This window comes from Drosophila gunungcola, unplaced genomic scaffold (genome assembly GCF_025200985.1).
Source record: "Drosophila gunungcola strain Sukarami unplaced genomic scaffold, Dgunungcola_SK_2 000016F, whole genome shotgun sequence".
Taxonomy (NCBI): domain Eukaryota; kingdom Metazoa; phylum Arthropoda; class Insecta; order Diptera; family Drosophilidae; genus Drosophila; species Drosophila gunungcola.
In genome coordinates this window covers 593,905-609,534 of record NW_026453199.1, presented here as the reverse complement: position 1 = coordinate 609,534, position 15,630 = coordinate 593,905, and the positions used below count along the sequence as shown (strand labels likewise).

The 15,630-nt window shown below is 36.5% G+C and overlaps 1 protein-coding gene across 8 annotated transcripts in view; it reads right to left on the bottom strand.

Annotated features, from left to right (window-relative positions):
* The window catches only part of LOC128263693 (gamma-interferon-inducible lysosomal thiol reductase), a 284,704-nt gene that overhangs the window by 66,917 nt on the left and 202,157 nt on the right, over positions 1-15,630 (bottom strand). Inside the window, exon 3 of one of the 8 annotated variants that reach the window (XM_052998793.1) lies at positions 2,099-2,160. The exons of 6 other annotated variants lie outside the window; for them this stretch is intronic. In XM_052998793.1, coding sequence (XP_052854753.1) covers positions 2,152-2,160 — 9 coding nt within the window. In that variant the 3' untranslated portion in view covers positions 2,099-2,151. Of the gene's footprint in view, positions 1-2,098; positions 2,161-3,515; positions 3,658-15,630 lie in introns of those variants that run through there. One more of the 8 variants, XM_052998792.1, reaches the window with a different exon arrangement.

Genomic DNA, 15,630 nt, shown 5'->3' with positions numbered 1-15,630 from the left:
CAGTGTGTACCCTATATGTGAGCATACAACAGCCCTAAGAACTTTTATATATTTCATTCGCACGTCTTTTCGTTAATCTTTGTCGTTTTCACAGCCACCAAAAGTTTTTCGGTTTTCTTTCACAAGCATTTCAAAAATACGACTCAAAACCAACACGTAAAGAAAATAAAGAGAGAGAGAATACAAGAGAAAAATAAATAAATAAAATAAACTTAGTATGTATAAACGAAGAATAATAAAAGCAAAACCAAGCTTCGAAAAGGGAGTTGTGAGTGTGTGTGTTCTTGTGTTCTTGAACGAGCACTGTATGCTCTCCACCAGTACAGTACAGCCTTCACGAGTAAATACGGCTTAAAGCGTTTTTTGTTTTTTGTAGGCGCATTGCTTCCTTGAAAATGAAATAATGATTACTCAAAAGTTTTCGTTTACGTAGACCGCAAATCTTGACTGGAAGCCCATCATCTGCAAGTTTAGTTAGTGCTTTTTCGCTCGCCTATAATACTCTATCGATGTTAGTACAGGGATTTTCTATCGGACGGTTACCAATTTGATAATTAAAACAGGGTTTTGTTGTTTTTACGTACAGTAAATGCAGCAAATTCTTGGCGGCGGGGTGAGTTTCAGTGAAAAATACAACTGAATAATGAATGTTTTCAAGTTTTCTCCCTCTTGAAATGGAACTTCGTCTACATCATCGCTTCCTCAAAACATGTTTCTTTATTCAGCAAATTTTGGTTTTTGCCTAAAAACTCGATTCTATATTTAATAATTCCTAGTATACTAATATTTAAGTTTTTTTACTGTTCTGGTCAATTAATTCAAAAATGCATTTAAACAATCGGTTCACCTATTCATTTGAGAGTTCTATTTCACTAACACCAAAGAAAAAGAACTCAAATATTGTCTTAGTCTTATTACTAGGCACAATAAAGTTTATTATCACAACCTTTTTTAAGACTTAAATAAATGGTAAATATGATGTAAGTAGTGATGATTAAAACTATAATTATTAATATTGTGAATAAAATCCACTTGTAAAATGTTTCTTGTTTTTCTTGATAACTAATTGATTTCTTAATTTTTAACAATGGAATTGCTTCATATAATGTTAATTTTATGTTTCTTATTTCTAAAGTGCATTGACTTAATTGTATTATGTTGTTTCCCTGCATCGTTTTGTTGAATATTTTGCATTCTTGTTTAATATGTGTTTTTCTTAAATTATGTATATGTTACAAAGATGTTATGTTCAATATATTTCATAGATTCACTTTCTGATACAAATGTGTGTTGACAGTTATCCAGTTGATTAGTACGAATTTGAGAGATACATTGATCAGTGTTTATAAATGTTTGGTCTTATATATTTTTAATTAAACTTGGTGTATTTTTCAAATAAAAAACAATGTTTTTATCAGTTACAAAATATTTAAAGTTATCATTATGTCAATTTGTGCTATTATCTGTGTATTTTATAATTCTATACTTTTGGATTTCTTTAACTAAAGTTGGTATATGAACTAAAATAAAAGTGTCTGGCTTCTTATCCAAGCTGAAAGTTTTTCGTCGTCTATGTCATCCAACTCTTCATATTTCAATATGTTAGGATTCAATATTCCTATTCTTGCTAACTGTAATCCCATTTGTAAATATGTAATGCATCCATTTCTTCTTCATCTTTCACAAGTCTTTTTATGTCTTCGGATTGCTATTTATTATTGTAACTATTTCATTAAAATCTTTATTTCCAATTACTTGAACTTGCAAATTTTCTAAGTTATCTTCTAGCTCTTTTTTATCGTCTTCTAATAAGTATTTATAAGCAGTTCCTACAATATTAATTAATCCTCGTTCCTCCTTTGTGTAGAAATAATTCTATTGATTTCATGTTTTAGTTATTTTCGTGCTAAGGCAATATCTGGTACGTAATTAAACTTGTTTTCGTATATCATAATGTACTGATATGTTTCTAATATTTTTGTTTGATTAATCTGTGTCATATGATGTTCGTAATTTAAAGGTATTTTTACAATCCCTGTGTTCAGAAGTAAATAGCCGTGATAGGTGTAATACTAATTTGTTGAGCTGTTGTCGATGTTACATTCGTCCACGTCATTGTCATGATCATTTTCAAGATCAGAGTCAGTATTGTCAGATTCCCTGGTATGATTAAAGAGATTTAGCGCTTTAGCTTTTTTAAGTTTACTTATGTGCCTTATTAATTAATGACCCCTATTAGTTTACCAATGCTTTTCTTCTTTTTGTTCTAATGCTCCTGTTATTTTTGAATAGGTTTACTAAATTCGCTTTACGTTTCATTTCTTTTTCAACTTTGGTTTATCTAAGATCCACTTCATGTTCATAGCCGTTTTTATTAATTCTATCTATTTTATGTTTTGATATTGCATATTTTTGCTTGGTTCCAGACCATAAAGAAAGATTTGAGCAGGGGTTTTACCCGTGGCATCATAGGTTATTTCATGATTGTAAACATTCGTTGCTTGTTCTATATTCATTAATTTGTCTTCAGCATCTGATAGTGTAATTAGGATTCTAAGTTTTTCGTTAATTGTTTTATGAACCCTTTCTATGTCAGCTATACCATTTTTACTACTGGTGATTTCAATATTGATATTTTCTTTCTGTAGCCAATCATTACAAAGATTTGGATACTAGGCCAGGATCTTGACCCATGTTAATAGTTTTCGGTTTACCTATCATACTAAAAATTTTGAGTAATGCTTTTTTACTTTCAATCCAGTCTGTGGTTTTTGTTACTTTAATAGAAATGAATTTTGAATGAATGTCAATACATGTCAAAAACTTACGTTGGTCAATAAAATAATAGTCAATAACATATTTATCACGAATATTTTGAGTTTCAGGATTCTTTTCAAAAGGGAGTGGAAATTTTCTGTGCTCTGCTTTGCATAAATTACAAGCCTGGCATTTATTTATAATATTTTGAATAAGTTTTTGTGCGTCTGGGAATTAATATTTAGTTTTAAAATCGTCATACGTCTTTTTAATGCCTTGATGTATCGTCTTTTCATGTATTTCTAATATTTTTTTTGTGGAAGTCTGCATATGTGGGCAAGTTGGGAAGTATTACTGAAGTTCTCATTAATTATGTACCAGTGTTTTAAACCAAACCAATTAAGTCTCGTTGAAATATAGCAAAGTCTTCGTCATTATTAATGAACATAACAAAATTGTGTCCACATATGAATTTTACAATTATATCTTTTGCTAAACGGTCAGTCGGTAAACGGTAAATTATTTTGTTAATAGTTTTGTTAAAGTAGTTAGTTAGTTCGTTATTGTCTTGATTTCCTTATTCAAATATTAGTTGGTGATTAAAAACGTTAATGGGTCGTTCAGTTATCTGTATGCAATTGCTATTATCTTCTTATGCACTGTTGCTGCAGTAGTTTCCAATTCATCATTTTGAAAAACTTCTTTAATTTTTGTATCTTTAGTTACCTTTTATGTAATTCTTGATAAAGCATCTGCTACGTGATTCTTTTTTCCTTATTGTATTTTTATTATGAAATCTCTCCGAGTTTTATTTTCCAACGTTGTAACTTCATATTAGGTTCTTTTATGTTATGTAACCAGACAAGCGGTTTGTGGTCTGAGCATATTTTAAAACTTCTTCTAAAAAGATAAGAGCGAAAATATTTGGTTGGCCATACTATAGCTAGTAATTCTACTATCAAAACAAATAGGCTTACTTTCTTGTGATAAAACAGCACCTAATGCATAAAAGCTTGCACCTGTAGTTAAATCAAACTTTTTTTCGAAATCCGGATATGTGAGAATTGGGTTGTTACTTATTAAAGTTTTTAATTTTTCTAATGCTTCGTTATAACTGGAATCTTTAACATTTATTTTGGCTCCTTTCTTTAAACAAAGAGTCATTGGTTTTGCGATTTTTGCGAAGTCTTTTATATATTTTCGATAAAATCCGCAAAGGTCTAAAAACGATTTAATTTGTTTCCGAGAGTTTGAAATTTTAAAATCTTGAATAGCTTGAATCTTATTTGGATTTGCCTTGATTCTTTCAGTTGTAATAATATGTCAAAAAAATTTTTTTTCTAGTTTCATAAACTCACATTTATCTAATTGCAGTTTAAGATTTGACCTGCGAAGACGTTCGAATACTTTTCTAAGAGATTGAATATGCTCTTGCAAAGAGGTTGAAAATATGACAATATCGTCCAAATACACAAGACAATGGGTACCTATTATTCATGCAACGCTGAAATGTTGCGGGGGCATTTTTGCAAGATCTAATGCTGTAAAGTATTGACATTTACCTAATTTATCTAATATTTCATCCATATTTGGAATAGGAAATTTACCATTTATAGTTATTTCATTGAGTCCTCTGTAATCAATGGCCATACGAAATTTAGGAATGCCCGATGCATCCTTTTTCTTTGGTACCAATACAATAAAACTACAATAAGGAGATTTTGAATTTCTGATAATACCTTCTCATAAATTTAGGGATAGCTATATGGTCTCCTATAAATTTGTTCTTCGTGTTTTGTTTTTATTACGTGTTTGATTTCGTTCGTGAAAGTCAAATTGTCACCTTCGCGAAACTGAATATCAAAATACTTTGCCATTAAATAATGAAGTTCAGTTTTTTCTTCATTATTTAAGTGATCATTTATTATTTATTTATTCGTCATCGTCATTATTTATTATTTTTTATTGCTTGGTCCTGTATCAATAAGACCGAGGCATAGTTTTTTATCGGGAACGTTTTTGGGGAATATTAGTACTCTGAGTAGTCTGGGTATTTTGTACTTGACTATTTTGAAAGGATCTAGGATAATATTGATTGCCAGAAAAATTATTATTATAACTGCTATTAATACCCCAGTTCCCAGTTCGACTTTGGTAGTTATTATTTTGGAATCTTTCTCCATGGCTATTATCTGACTGATTATTTGGGTTTAAGTTTATTGATGATCTAAAATATGGATATTCGCCGTCATCATTAGAGTTTTGGAATGTATACGAGCGGGCATTTAAAGGTTTATCTACAAACAATCCTACAGCTTGGGCAGCTAGCTTTAATTTAAGAGGAGTTGATATATCAAATTTGCTTAAGGTAATTTATGTTTGTACTGGCAATTTTTCGCGAATCACTTCAGCTAATTTATCATTCAAAGTTCTTGAAACTAAAACCGTGTTTGATGGATTGTTATCTAAGCTGAGTTTACAACATACTCTATTTGTTTGTTCTTCTAATTCTTTAACAAATCTACGTAAATTATTTTTATATTTAGTTTCACGTAATTGCATAATCATTCGATGTGGAGATGTTGCGCTGTTGTATTCGCTGATTAGTGAAGTCCTTAATTCCTTCCAGTCCTGTAGTACATTTCTCATTAACAATGTTCGGGCTCGTCCTATTAGAAAGTTTCGGATGGCTGCTTGTATAATGCGCTTCTGATGTTGTCGGATAGTGGTAAACTAATTCGTCGACTTCCTTGCTTATCTGTTTAAGTTGCAGAAGAAATTGGTTTATGGCCACGTCTTTAAGATTTTGTGTTGCTGATGTTGATGGCAATTCCATTTTTACACTTTAATTTTTTTTTTATTTAAAAAATTTTAATATTTGTTTAAGTGAATAATATCAGTTATTAGATTGTTATCGCTGAATTAGTGTAACGAACTGATTTTCTTTATTATCTGCTCGCTACGAATGTCGTGCGGCTAGCTCAGAAGATGTAAGTGTTCGTCCCACCAAATTTATATATACGTGACCGCCCTTTTGACCAGTGAAAACACACAGAAAGATTGGGAGTATGCAGTGATTTTTTATTCGCCGACTTGACCCTCGGCCGGGGTGGTGTAATGGTTATGTAGAATTACGTCCTGCCGTCGTCTCCTTCCCGCGTTGAACGCCTCGCTGGATCGTGCCGGCTGCGAAGTGGTGTCTTCCTCGCCGGTTTCGCTTGCGATGTCTTCTACCACCCTTGGCTCGGCGGGTTTACAGGGACTAGGGATGCGTCACTGTTCCCAGACTAGGGTGAACAGGCACTGTGCTCTCAAGGCATACGCCTTTCGCAGCCGCAGCCTCCTGTCCCTTGCTCTGTCCCGGCCGGTCGCACCGGACGTCGGCTCAGTTTCTGTTTGACGGTTCAGGCGTACGCCGGAAGCCGCCAACGCAGTCCCTGGGTCAAACGCCAGGTTCTAGACGAACGCTTCCACCCTACCCTCTCTGCCGCAGGCTTAAGAATTCGAAGTATAGGCTGCTCGCTCGACGCTCGTCTTCGTCGTCCTGGGGTCCTCGTTGTCCTTGTTCTGCCTGCAGCTATCTCGACCAGCTCCGCTCCTTGTTGGCGACTCGGTAAGCTGCCGTTCTGGGACTCTAGCGGTGGACCGCTGTGCTCTCAACGCATACGCCTTTCGAGACACCAGCTGAACAACGCGCGTCCTTCCGGGCTATTAGCAGCAGGGGCTTGTATAGTTCCTGCAGGACGATCAGACATACGCCGGAGTTCGCCAATGCAGTCCTTGTAGGCAGGCTCCCCTCCTTGTTGGCGACTCGGTAAGCTGCCGTTCTGGGACTCTAGCGGTGGACCGCTTTGCTCTCAACGCATACGCCTTTCGAGAGACCAGCTGAACAAACGCGCGTCCTTCCGGGCTAGTCGCACCAGGACCTTGTACAGCTCCTGCAGGACGATCAGGCATACGGCGGAGTTCGCCAATGCAGTCCTTGTATGCAGGTAGCTAGTTCTAGACACTTTGCTTCTGAGCCCACGGTTCTTCGTCGAAGGACTCTATTCGTTCACTTTGTCGGACACGCCGGGTGGGATGCCAAGCTCAAATCGCGACAGAAGTTGTAACAAAGCGCCTGGACTTAGCCGTGTGATGCCGTAAGGACCTCAGCTACCTGTGTCTCAATTCGGAGATTTTAGCTCTAAGTCCCGAACGTCTCGACGTAGCGATCTTGTTTCCTTGATGACTCCGCACGGCTTTACTTGCTCCTTCACGATGTTTCACTGGTTACTTGTTCACTTGATGACTGTTACTTGTTGACTTGATAGAAATCGACTGATCCAGCTTCCTGCGCTCGGCCGGTTTATATAGGCCTCCATTTACCGCTAATTATCGGCGTCTCCTTGCCTCCTGGTCCAAAGTCCACGGTTTTACCGTTCGACCTTTCGCCCTCTGCGCACGGCACCAATATCAGGGTCCAAAGTCCGGTGCCGTCCCGTTACTTCCTTCTGCCCACGGCCCTTCGCCGCTCTCTTGTATTGCTGTCCCTCTCGGACTCTCCTTGTTCTTGTCTGGTGCTCAGTGCACCACTCTCTCTCGCCGCACTACCGTTACTACGGGCGAATTCGCCGCGTAACTGGTAACTGGTAGGCCACTGCTTGCATGCGCTTACCCTGCTTGCTTCTTAACTTGTGGGGAGTTATTCAACTCCTCACATTCTCCCCTTACTTCGGGAATGCAAAAGAGACTCGCTGTTCCCTCTGCCTTGGTATACTCCACATTCTGCCATGCTTTCCTCGACGTGTCTTCTCCTCGTACTTGTCCTCGTTTGCCTGTATTCTTCTAGTCGACTTGCTCCTCCAGACGGTTCCCACGACGCTCACAGCTCCTTCTTGAGTTCCACAGCGCCGATCCTCCTTCCAGATTTTGAATCCCCCGCCCCAGACGTTTCCCCCGTAGACTTTAAATTCCCGCCCAGACGTTTCCCCCGTAGACTTTTGAAATCCCGCCCAGACGTTTCCCCCGATGATTTTCTCGATCTCCGTGATTTGCTTTCTCCGTCGAATGGTCACTCTACGTCATGCCGATCGGTCTCCAGTCGTTATCGGTGTTATCGATATTCTCTCGTGTGACTCTCTGTTGTATGGTCACTCTCCGCCAAATCGATCGGTCTCCAGTTGTTATCGGTTTCGTGAGCCATCGTGGCGTTGCCACTTAATGTATCGATGTTCCACGGTGTGACTCCTTGTGCCGATATTTCCAGTATTTTGAGCCCACCGATCGACACTATCGTCTAGTGCCGATCGGCCGCCATGAATCGAAGTGCCCCCATCCCTTGTTTATAGTGACTTCGCACAATGCTTTGGTAAGCGCAATTTCCTGTCTATTTCATTTTTACTTATTTTCTTTTTCCCCCAAAGCTTGGCCCAGGATTGCAGAGTTGACCTTTCCTGCTCTTGGGGTCGGGGTCAACGACCCTGCTCGGCTCATCGCTTTCTTGCGTCGTTCTGCACTTAGTTGACAAGTGATTTGTTTCCCTGCGACCCCGGTTTTCATATATATATCTCTCATTTCAGATTGCCGGATCATCCGTAGTGCATTTCATGTGTGTGTAAGATTTTGTGTTGCTGATGTTGATGGCAATTCTATTTTTAAACTTTAATTTTTTTTTTATTTAAAAAATTTTAATATTTGTTTAAGTGAATAATATCAGTTATTAGATTGTTATCGCTGAATTAGATACTAAAAATCCGCATTCGTGGTTTGACTAATGTTGTTTTTTTCACAATATTTTTAAGTTCGTTTTTCAAGGTAGCACTCATTTGTGAATGTTACAAATTCTTTTTTTTGGGGATATTGTCCATATGAATCGAAAAATTCTGCTGATCTGCGACTATTAAATAAATTGCAATCCATTGAGTTCTGGGCTGATCTGAAGTGTCGGTTTTCGCAATAATTAGAGCAGGACATTTAAAAATGGTTTTGGGTAGCTGGTCAAAAGGGAAAACTCCTTTAAAAATTGATTATATTTTGGCATGTTTGGAAAGCAATTGTTGAATTTGTAAAGTATTCATTTTAAAAAATCGCCCAAATATTTCTATGTCTATCAATATTAATCATGGAATCATACCCACAGTATATCAGACAAGTAACAGGTTCACTTAGGGGTTCTAAAAATCCTTGTGACATCAAATTTGAGCATACAGTGGAATTTGAATGATCAGTAGTTAAGTAAAAGGCTAATATGAAACTGTTAATATAAAACATTTCCTTGGTTATTGTAGACCATTATGCTTTATTGTACTTGATCATAGCATATTATATCATAAAAAGCTTTAAAAATTTTCAGCGTTCGAGTAATCCAATTCTAGAGCCTGGGAAGGAACTTGGGTTAAATGTTATATGATTCATAAAGAGTTGTGCTTCTTGTATCTTTAAATTTGATTTAGTGCCACTTTCCATTAAATAAAATGCAGTTTTTAAATATTAAAATTAATGCTTAGATCCATGTTATTATGAAGCAGTTTTCTTTGGTTAAAAATATCACCATGAACTTTTCCAAATAATTCAACCATATTATAAATTTGGAATATATTTTTCTGGGAAGCATTACTTCCATAGTTTAAAATTGTTTGCAAATACGCTCTATAATGATAATAATTGTCACTCTGCGGTACTACTTATTTAAATAATCTAAAGAACTTCTAAACATTGAATGTAAAATATTGTTTACTAAAACGGCAGTGTTTCCTTCAATGACGTTGTTATCATTTTTCTCTGAGTTCTCGAAATGTTTCACCAATTTTCAAACAAACCTATTCGATTGAGGAGGCGCCGTGCAAGGATGCAATAGGCCATGGATGGCCAAGGAGGGGGAGTTGCAATTTATATTCATAAAATACTGAACACAAAGTTTTGTTTGTAGCCAACAGGATGGCAGCACTTTCAAGTACATATTCCTTCAAATTACAAGAGCTTAAATTCAATTAAAAATCCTAATTGGCTGTCTGTACAGACCAAATAGAACTGTTCCCTACTCTGATGAAATTGATCTGTTGGCAAGTTTAAGTCTGCAACTCCATAATATAATACTGGCAGATGACTTAAACAGCAGCATGCTTTTCGAGCATCACGTCTCGGATAACATAGCAGTACAAGGACTTCAATTAGTTAACTCCAGACACGCGATGAATTTTTTGTTAATGACAACTCCAAGATCCTTTTACATGACCAAATTTCAGTTCCGGTATTCTCAAAACATGACCTAATATTTCTAACCTATAATCTTGACATTCAGTATAATGACCTTTCATAGTTTATAGGGATTTTAAAAAATAGATATAACCAATCTTTTAACTGTTCTATTATTATGATTGGAACTCAATGTACTCCATGTCCACGGCCGACTCTCAGCTTGACAAATTCAAATCCAATATTGTCCAAATTTATAATAGTTCAGTTCCTTTACGCAAGAAGTCCTTCATACCTAACCAGCAATCCTGTTAATAATATCATAAAGATGAGAAACGTGGCATAAAATAAGTGGAAGCGATATAGGAAAAATGCATTATTTCAAAAAATTCAGGAAGTTGCGTACGAAAGTTCATACATAAAAAAATATATTTCAAGTAAAAATTCAACGAAGCAGTTAATACCAAGCATACTTGGTCAGTCTTAAAAACCCTAGGAATAGGGAGGAAACCCATCAACCACACATTGATGTTGACAGCCTCAATAATATCTTTGTTAATGCCCCAGTACCTGAATCAGTCTCTAACTCGTACCTGAACATGACTACTCTGGCCAACTGTGATAAAAGGTTTAGCTTTATGTGTGTTACTCAATGTGATGTCCTTGACGCCATATTAAAAGTGAAATCTAACGACACAGGCTTGGACGACATCAGTCCAAAATTTGTAAAAATTCTACTGCCTCAGATATTACCACTAATAACACATATATTTATCTCTCCAATTACATTTCCAACCTTCCCTTACCTATGGAAAATTAAGAAAATAATAATAAATATAGGCCTAAACTATATCTCTCTAAAGCCTTTGAGCAAATATTGGCATCCCAGATAAAACAATTTATTCAGCAAAACAATTCAATTTACAATTTACAATCTGCTTTTCGCCCCTTCAGAAGCACAACAGCCATAATAAAGATTTTAGAGGATATCAGATAAAAACTCGATAGCAGCCAGGCTAAACACTTAACACTTCTTGATTTTAGCAAAGCGTTCGATACTGTTAGCCACACGATTCTTTGCAGTAAATTGACGAACTTTTTTACTGCATTTTTCCGACACCTCTATTAAACTTATATCGTCCTACCTAAGTAATCTTCATCAATGTGTAGTGTCAGCGTCTATTTCGTCTTCGTTTTTACGAAATACGCGGGGTGTACCGCAGGGATGTGTTCTGGGGCCAATCTTGTTTTCAATCTATATAAATGTTCTTCCGTAGTGTAAAGTTTAAAAGCATTAGTCAGAGGGCAAGTGCTAATGGTCTAGCCTTAAACAGAGAATTTACAACCTATTTAAACTGAACACACGACACTTCCCTATGTCGACAACGCAACTAACCTGGGCTTCACATTCAACAAGACCCTAACCTGGAATGACCACATAAACAGAGCAGTATGGAAAACGTACGGACTTTTAAGACAACTCCATGTTAGCCAACAGTATCTTCCTCCTGAAATAAAATTATTAGTCGCAAAGACCTATCTGACTCCATCTCTACTGCATGGCATAGAAGTTTTTGGTAGTTGTGATGTTACTAGCTTTAGAAAAATGAATGTACGATATGTATTTAAGCTGAGACCCCGTTACCATGTTTCTGAATACGCAAATAAAATTAATAATTTGGATGGATATTAAATCTGTAATAAGGCGCAGATCTCTGACAATGCTCCACAAAATTATCCACACTAGGGAAATGTCGTTCCTGTTTTCTGAGTTAAGCTTTAGTGCACCTCAAGAACTAATAATCTAATCTGATCTAAACCAGACCAAGTTGTCCAGTTCAGCAAATCACTTTTTTGTAAATTCTGCTCGCTGGAATCAACTCCCGCACCCAAATAAAATCAATAAAAGCGCCCAAACATACAAATTAACTTAACTGCACACTTTAACACAAATTCTCTCTAACTTAACTCAATTTTAACGCAAATTTAAATCTTTGTTAATTTTTATATCAAAAGAAATATTAATTTAGAATAAGAATATTGTTTAGTTATCGTTTGCTTAGGGTGTGGTGTAAACAAACCTAATTCGCTTTTCATACATTCCATATGGTAACTCATTTCGCAGCAGAAAAAATACCGCTAATATTAAATTCCCTTGATAATTTTTTTTTTTGATGGTGGTGGGTATGTTTACTTTGTCGTTCAAAAGTTAAATGATTTCGCTTTTTTCTCGACCCTCGCTTTTTTATTTCTTTTTCCACCACCATTTTGAGAGCGTGTCATTTTATTTATTGCTTTATTTGAGAGATTTTCCAACGCTATTTTGCTCTGTTCTTGCATAATATTTCTTAAAGGCTTTCGGCCAAATTCATTTATTACTGCTTAACCAGTCTCTGCAGCCTGATTTTGTAGAGCAGTTATACCCGAAAGGAAAAGGGGTTTTATAGAGACTCATATTCAAGCCGGCACCGCACTGTTTCACGTAATATTCGTCATAAGATTAACAATGTTCTAAATAAACATTGTTGGTGTAAAGTTAAAAAAAACCGCAAAAGCTGAAGTTTCAAAAGGAATCTTATATACATTTGAATCAGTAATTAGTATTGAGATTTTGTTTGGATACTATATGTCTAAAGGATAGTATTCAATATTTGTATGTTGAACATTTCTTTATTTTCCGTTATAATGCATTACACGAAGTCATCGAGGTCTTTTACAGCCTACAGACCTTTGTTTGATTATGTCAGTATAAATAAAAATCAATCCATTTTCAGGTATTTTAAATTCAGCACAGACATTTAAATACCTAAATGTTTCAGCTTTTAGCTTTTCTTCGGATATATTTCTTTCTTTAGTAGTTCTTTTGTAAATGTAATTATTCAGATATATGTCCGTAATGCCTACCTCCCAGTATTCATTTATGTCTTGAGGGATATTTAGAATGTTTGTAAAAACACATTTTACATTATAAGGAAATACATTCATTGTATCATTACTAAGCAATGTGACAAACAACTCATTTGAATAACACATCTTTATATTGAAATTTCTGTTATTGATAAGATATCATATTAATTTTGTTTTTCCCTTTTTTTGCACGGGCTTAGTTCGAACCGATCTATACAACTTTTCTTATCCCGTTATATATTTGAAATGTTGAAATGGTAATGGATTTTAATTGTTTTTAGCTTAACTCTCCATTCGCGTTGTTGATTACAAAGTTTTTTTTTTGATACTGCTAGCTTTTTGATAAAAGAATTGACTCTTGTTTTTCGTTTAACGTTAATTAATTAAATTTTAGTTGATATCAAATCTTCTCCATCCCTCTCGGTAGGTAAGTCCAAGAACACTAACTTTTTTCAAAGTAATACTTTTGTTGAACGTTTATGAAATTAGGAATTTAGTTTGATTTAAAATCTTCGTCATCACTTTCAGGGGGCGAATCGAGGAACTTAGACTGTTTTGAAAGTAATGATCAGACTTTGGTTTTAATTCAGAAGAGTTCGGTTTTATATCAATCCAATCTGTTGTTTGTGATTCAGTTGTTTTGGTTGACATTTTTTTTTTTACGTTTTATTTGTTTATTGAATCTTCTCTAGAAGAGTCTTACAATAAGTATTTAAATCTTACCCTATACTGTATTATAATTGTTAATTGGTTAATGGCCCTAAGTTGGGCAGGAGTGGGCGGCCGCGGCGCTGTAACCGAAAGTGGTTACTGAGCCACCTGAGCTGCCTGGCTAGTTGGTTTGGATGTATTGATAGTCTAGCTTCGTACTTCGAGACTTTACTATCAATTTCTTCTTTAACGGGTTTTATATCCAGGTCCCTGTGAATATTTGCGTTGCGAATATACCAGGGGGCCCCAGTTATTGTTCGCAGTATCTTCGACTGTATTCGTTGGATGGTTTCTATGTTGCTACTGCTTGCGTTTCCCCAGAGTTCAGACCCGTACATCCAGGTTGACTTTAAACAAGACTTGTATGGTACGTTGACTGGCTTATCCTACCCCTTGAATTCGGTTGGCACTAGGCTACAGTGTTCGTTTTTCGTAAGCAGTTTCAACAAGCTAGCACCCTTTTTACGAATTCCTTGCGTTAAGCTAGCTTTAATTAAGCAAAGGACTTACTGTGGGAACGGTCCCAAACTAACATTTTGAGCTACCTTAAGAAGGAGGCAAGAAAGACTGAGGTTGGACTGAACGCTTCTGTACGAAATTCGCATTTCGTGGATGTCATCAAGGGATTTTCGTTAATAAAACTGCTTAGGGTGTTCATTTATGTGTTCGGCTCCATAAGATAATGCAAAGTAAAGTAAGAAAGGCAGAACTCTGTCACCGACCGAATAAAATGATGCCTTTAAAAATATTGTCGAGAAAATTCAAAAACATAAGTACCAAGAAGAAATCGAAAAACTTTGTAAAGGCTTCAGATTCGGCCCAAGTCTTCAGAGATTGAACCCATTCATTCATAAAGACTTGGTGTATCTTTTCGTTGTTGCGACTTGTTAACGCTATAATAACATACCATGCCAAGTTAGCTTTGTTGTTGAACAAACACTACCAATTTGTGCAGAGCTATGCATCTGCACCACTCCAATTTTCATGACGGTACACAAACACTCGTGAGTATCCTTCGACAGCGTGTTTGGATCGTTAACGCTCAGGCGGTCTGCAAATTGACGGTTCGATCGTGTGTACTCTGCTTTTAACGTAAGCCTCGACTCCTGACTCAAATTATGGGAAATTTACCCGCAGCCCGACTTCATGCTCTCTGCCCATATGTAATATGTTGATTTTAGTAGCCCAGTTTATCCGACGCAATAATTCCCGTGCGCCTGCTGACTGGCGGGTCGTTATTAGCATCCCCACCCCCCGGACCCCGGACTAGGCGGGCCGCAGTTGATTTCGGCGATGGCGGCTTGTTCGTCAGTTAGGCAAATGTTTAGGCTGCGATGACATGTGTTAGGACTTCATATTCGAGGCATGGCACCAGGAGCAGCTCAACATCGTGGAAGGATGACTAGATATCGTGCCGGAGGACAACCTGTCACCTTAACAGTGGCTCCCAGGACGAATCGGCGCGACGATTAAGGAGTTTATCCACAAGCTGGCGCCGCTCCCAGTAGCTTGAAGCCATACAGGCCTTCAACTGGGCCGGTATTTGCTCATTTGAGCTTTTGCTTTCTATTAAAGTTTTTTTTAAGTCATTTGAAGACGCTTTACATGAATTTTACTGTAAGACAGTTTTGACAATAAAGCTCTCTCTCGTTTTTTGCGAGTTTGCCCCGTCTTTACCAACCTTCTTTAAGCTATTCCCTAAGAACTTTTATATATTTCATTCGCACGTCTTTTCGTCAATCTTTGTCGTTTTCACAGCCAACAAAAGTTTTTAGGTTTTCTTTCACAAGCATTTCAACAATACGACTGAAAACCAACAGATTAAGAAAATAAAGAGAGAGAGAGAATACAAGAGAAACTAAAATAAACTAAGTATTTATAAACGAAGAATAATAAGAGCAAAACCAAGCTTCGAAAATAGAGTTGTAAGTCCCGAATTTGTGTTCTTGAACGAGCACTGTAAGCTCTCCACCAGTACAGTACAGCCTCCACGAGTAAATCGGCTTAAAGCGTTTTTAGTTTTTTGTAGGCGCATTGCTTCTTTGAAAAGGAAATAATAATTACTCAAAAGTTTTCGTT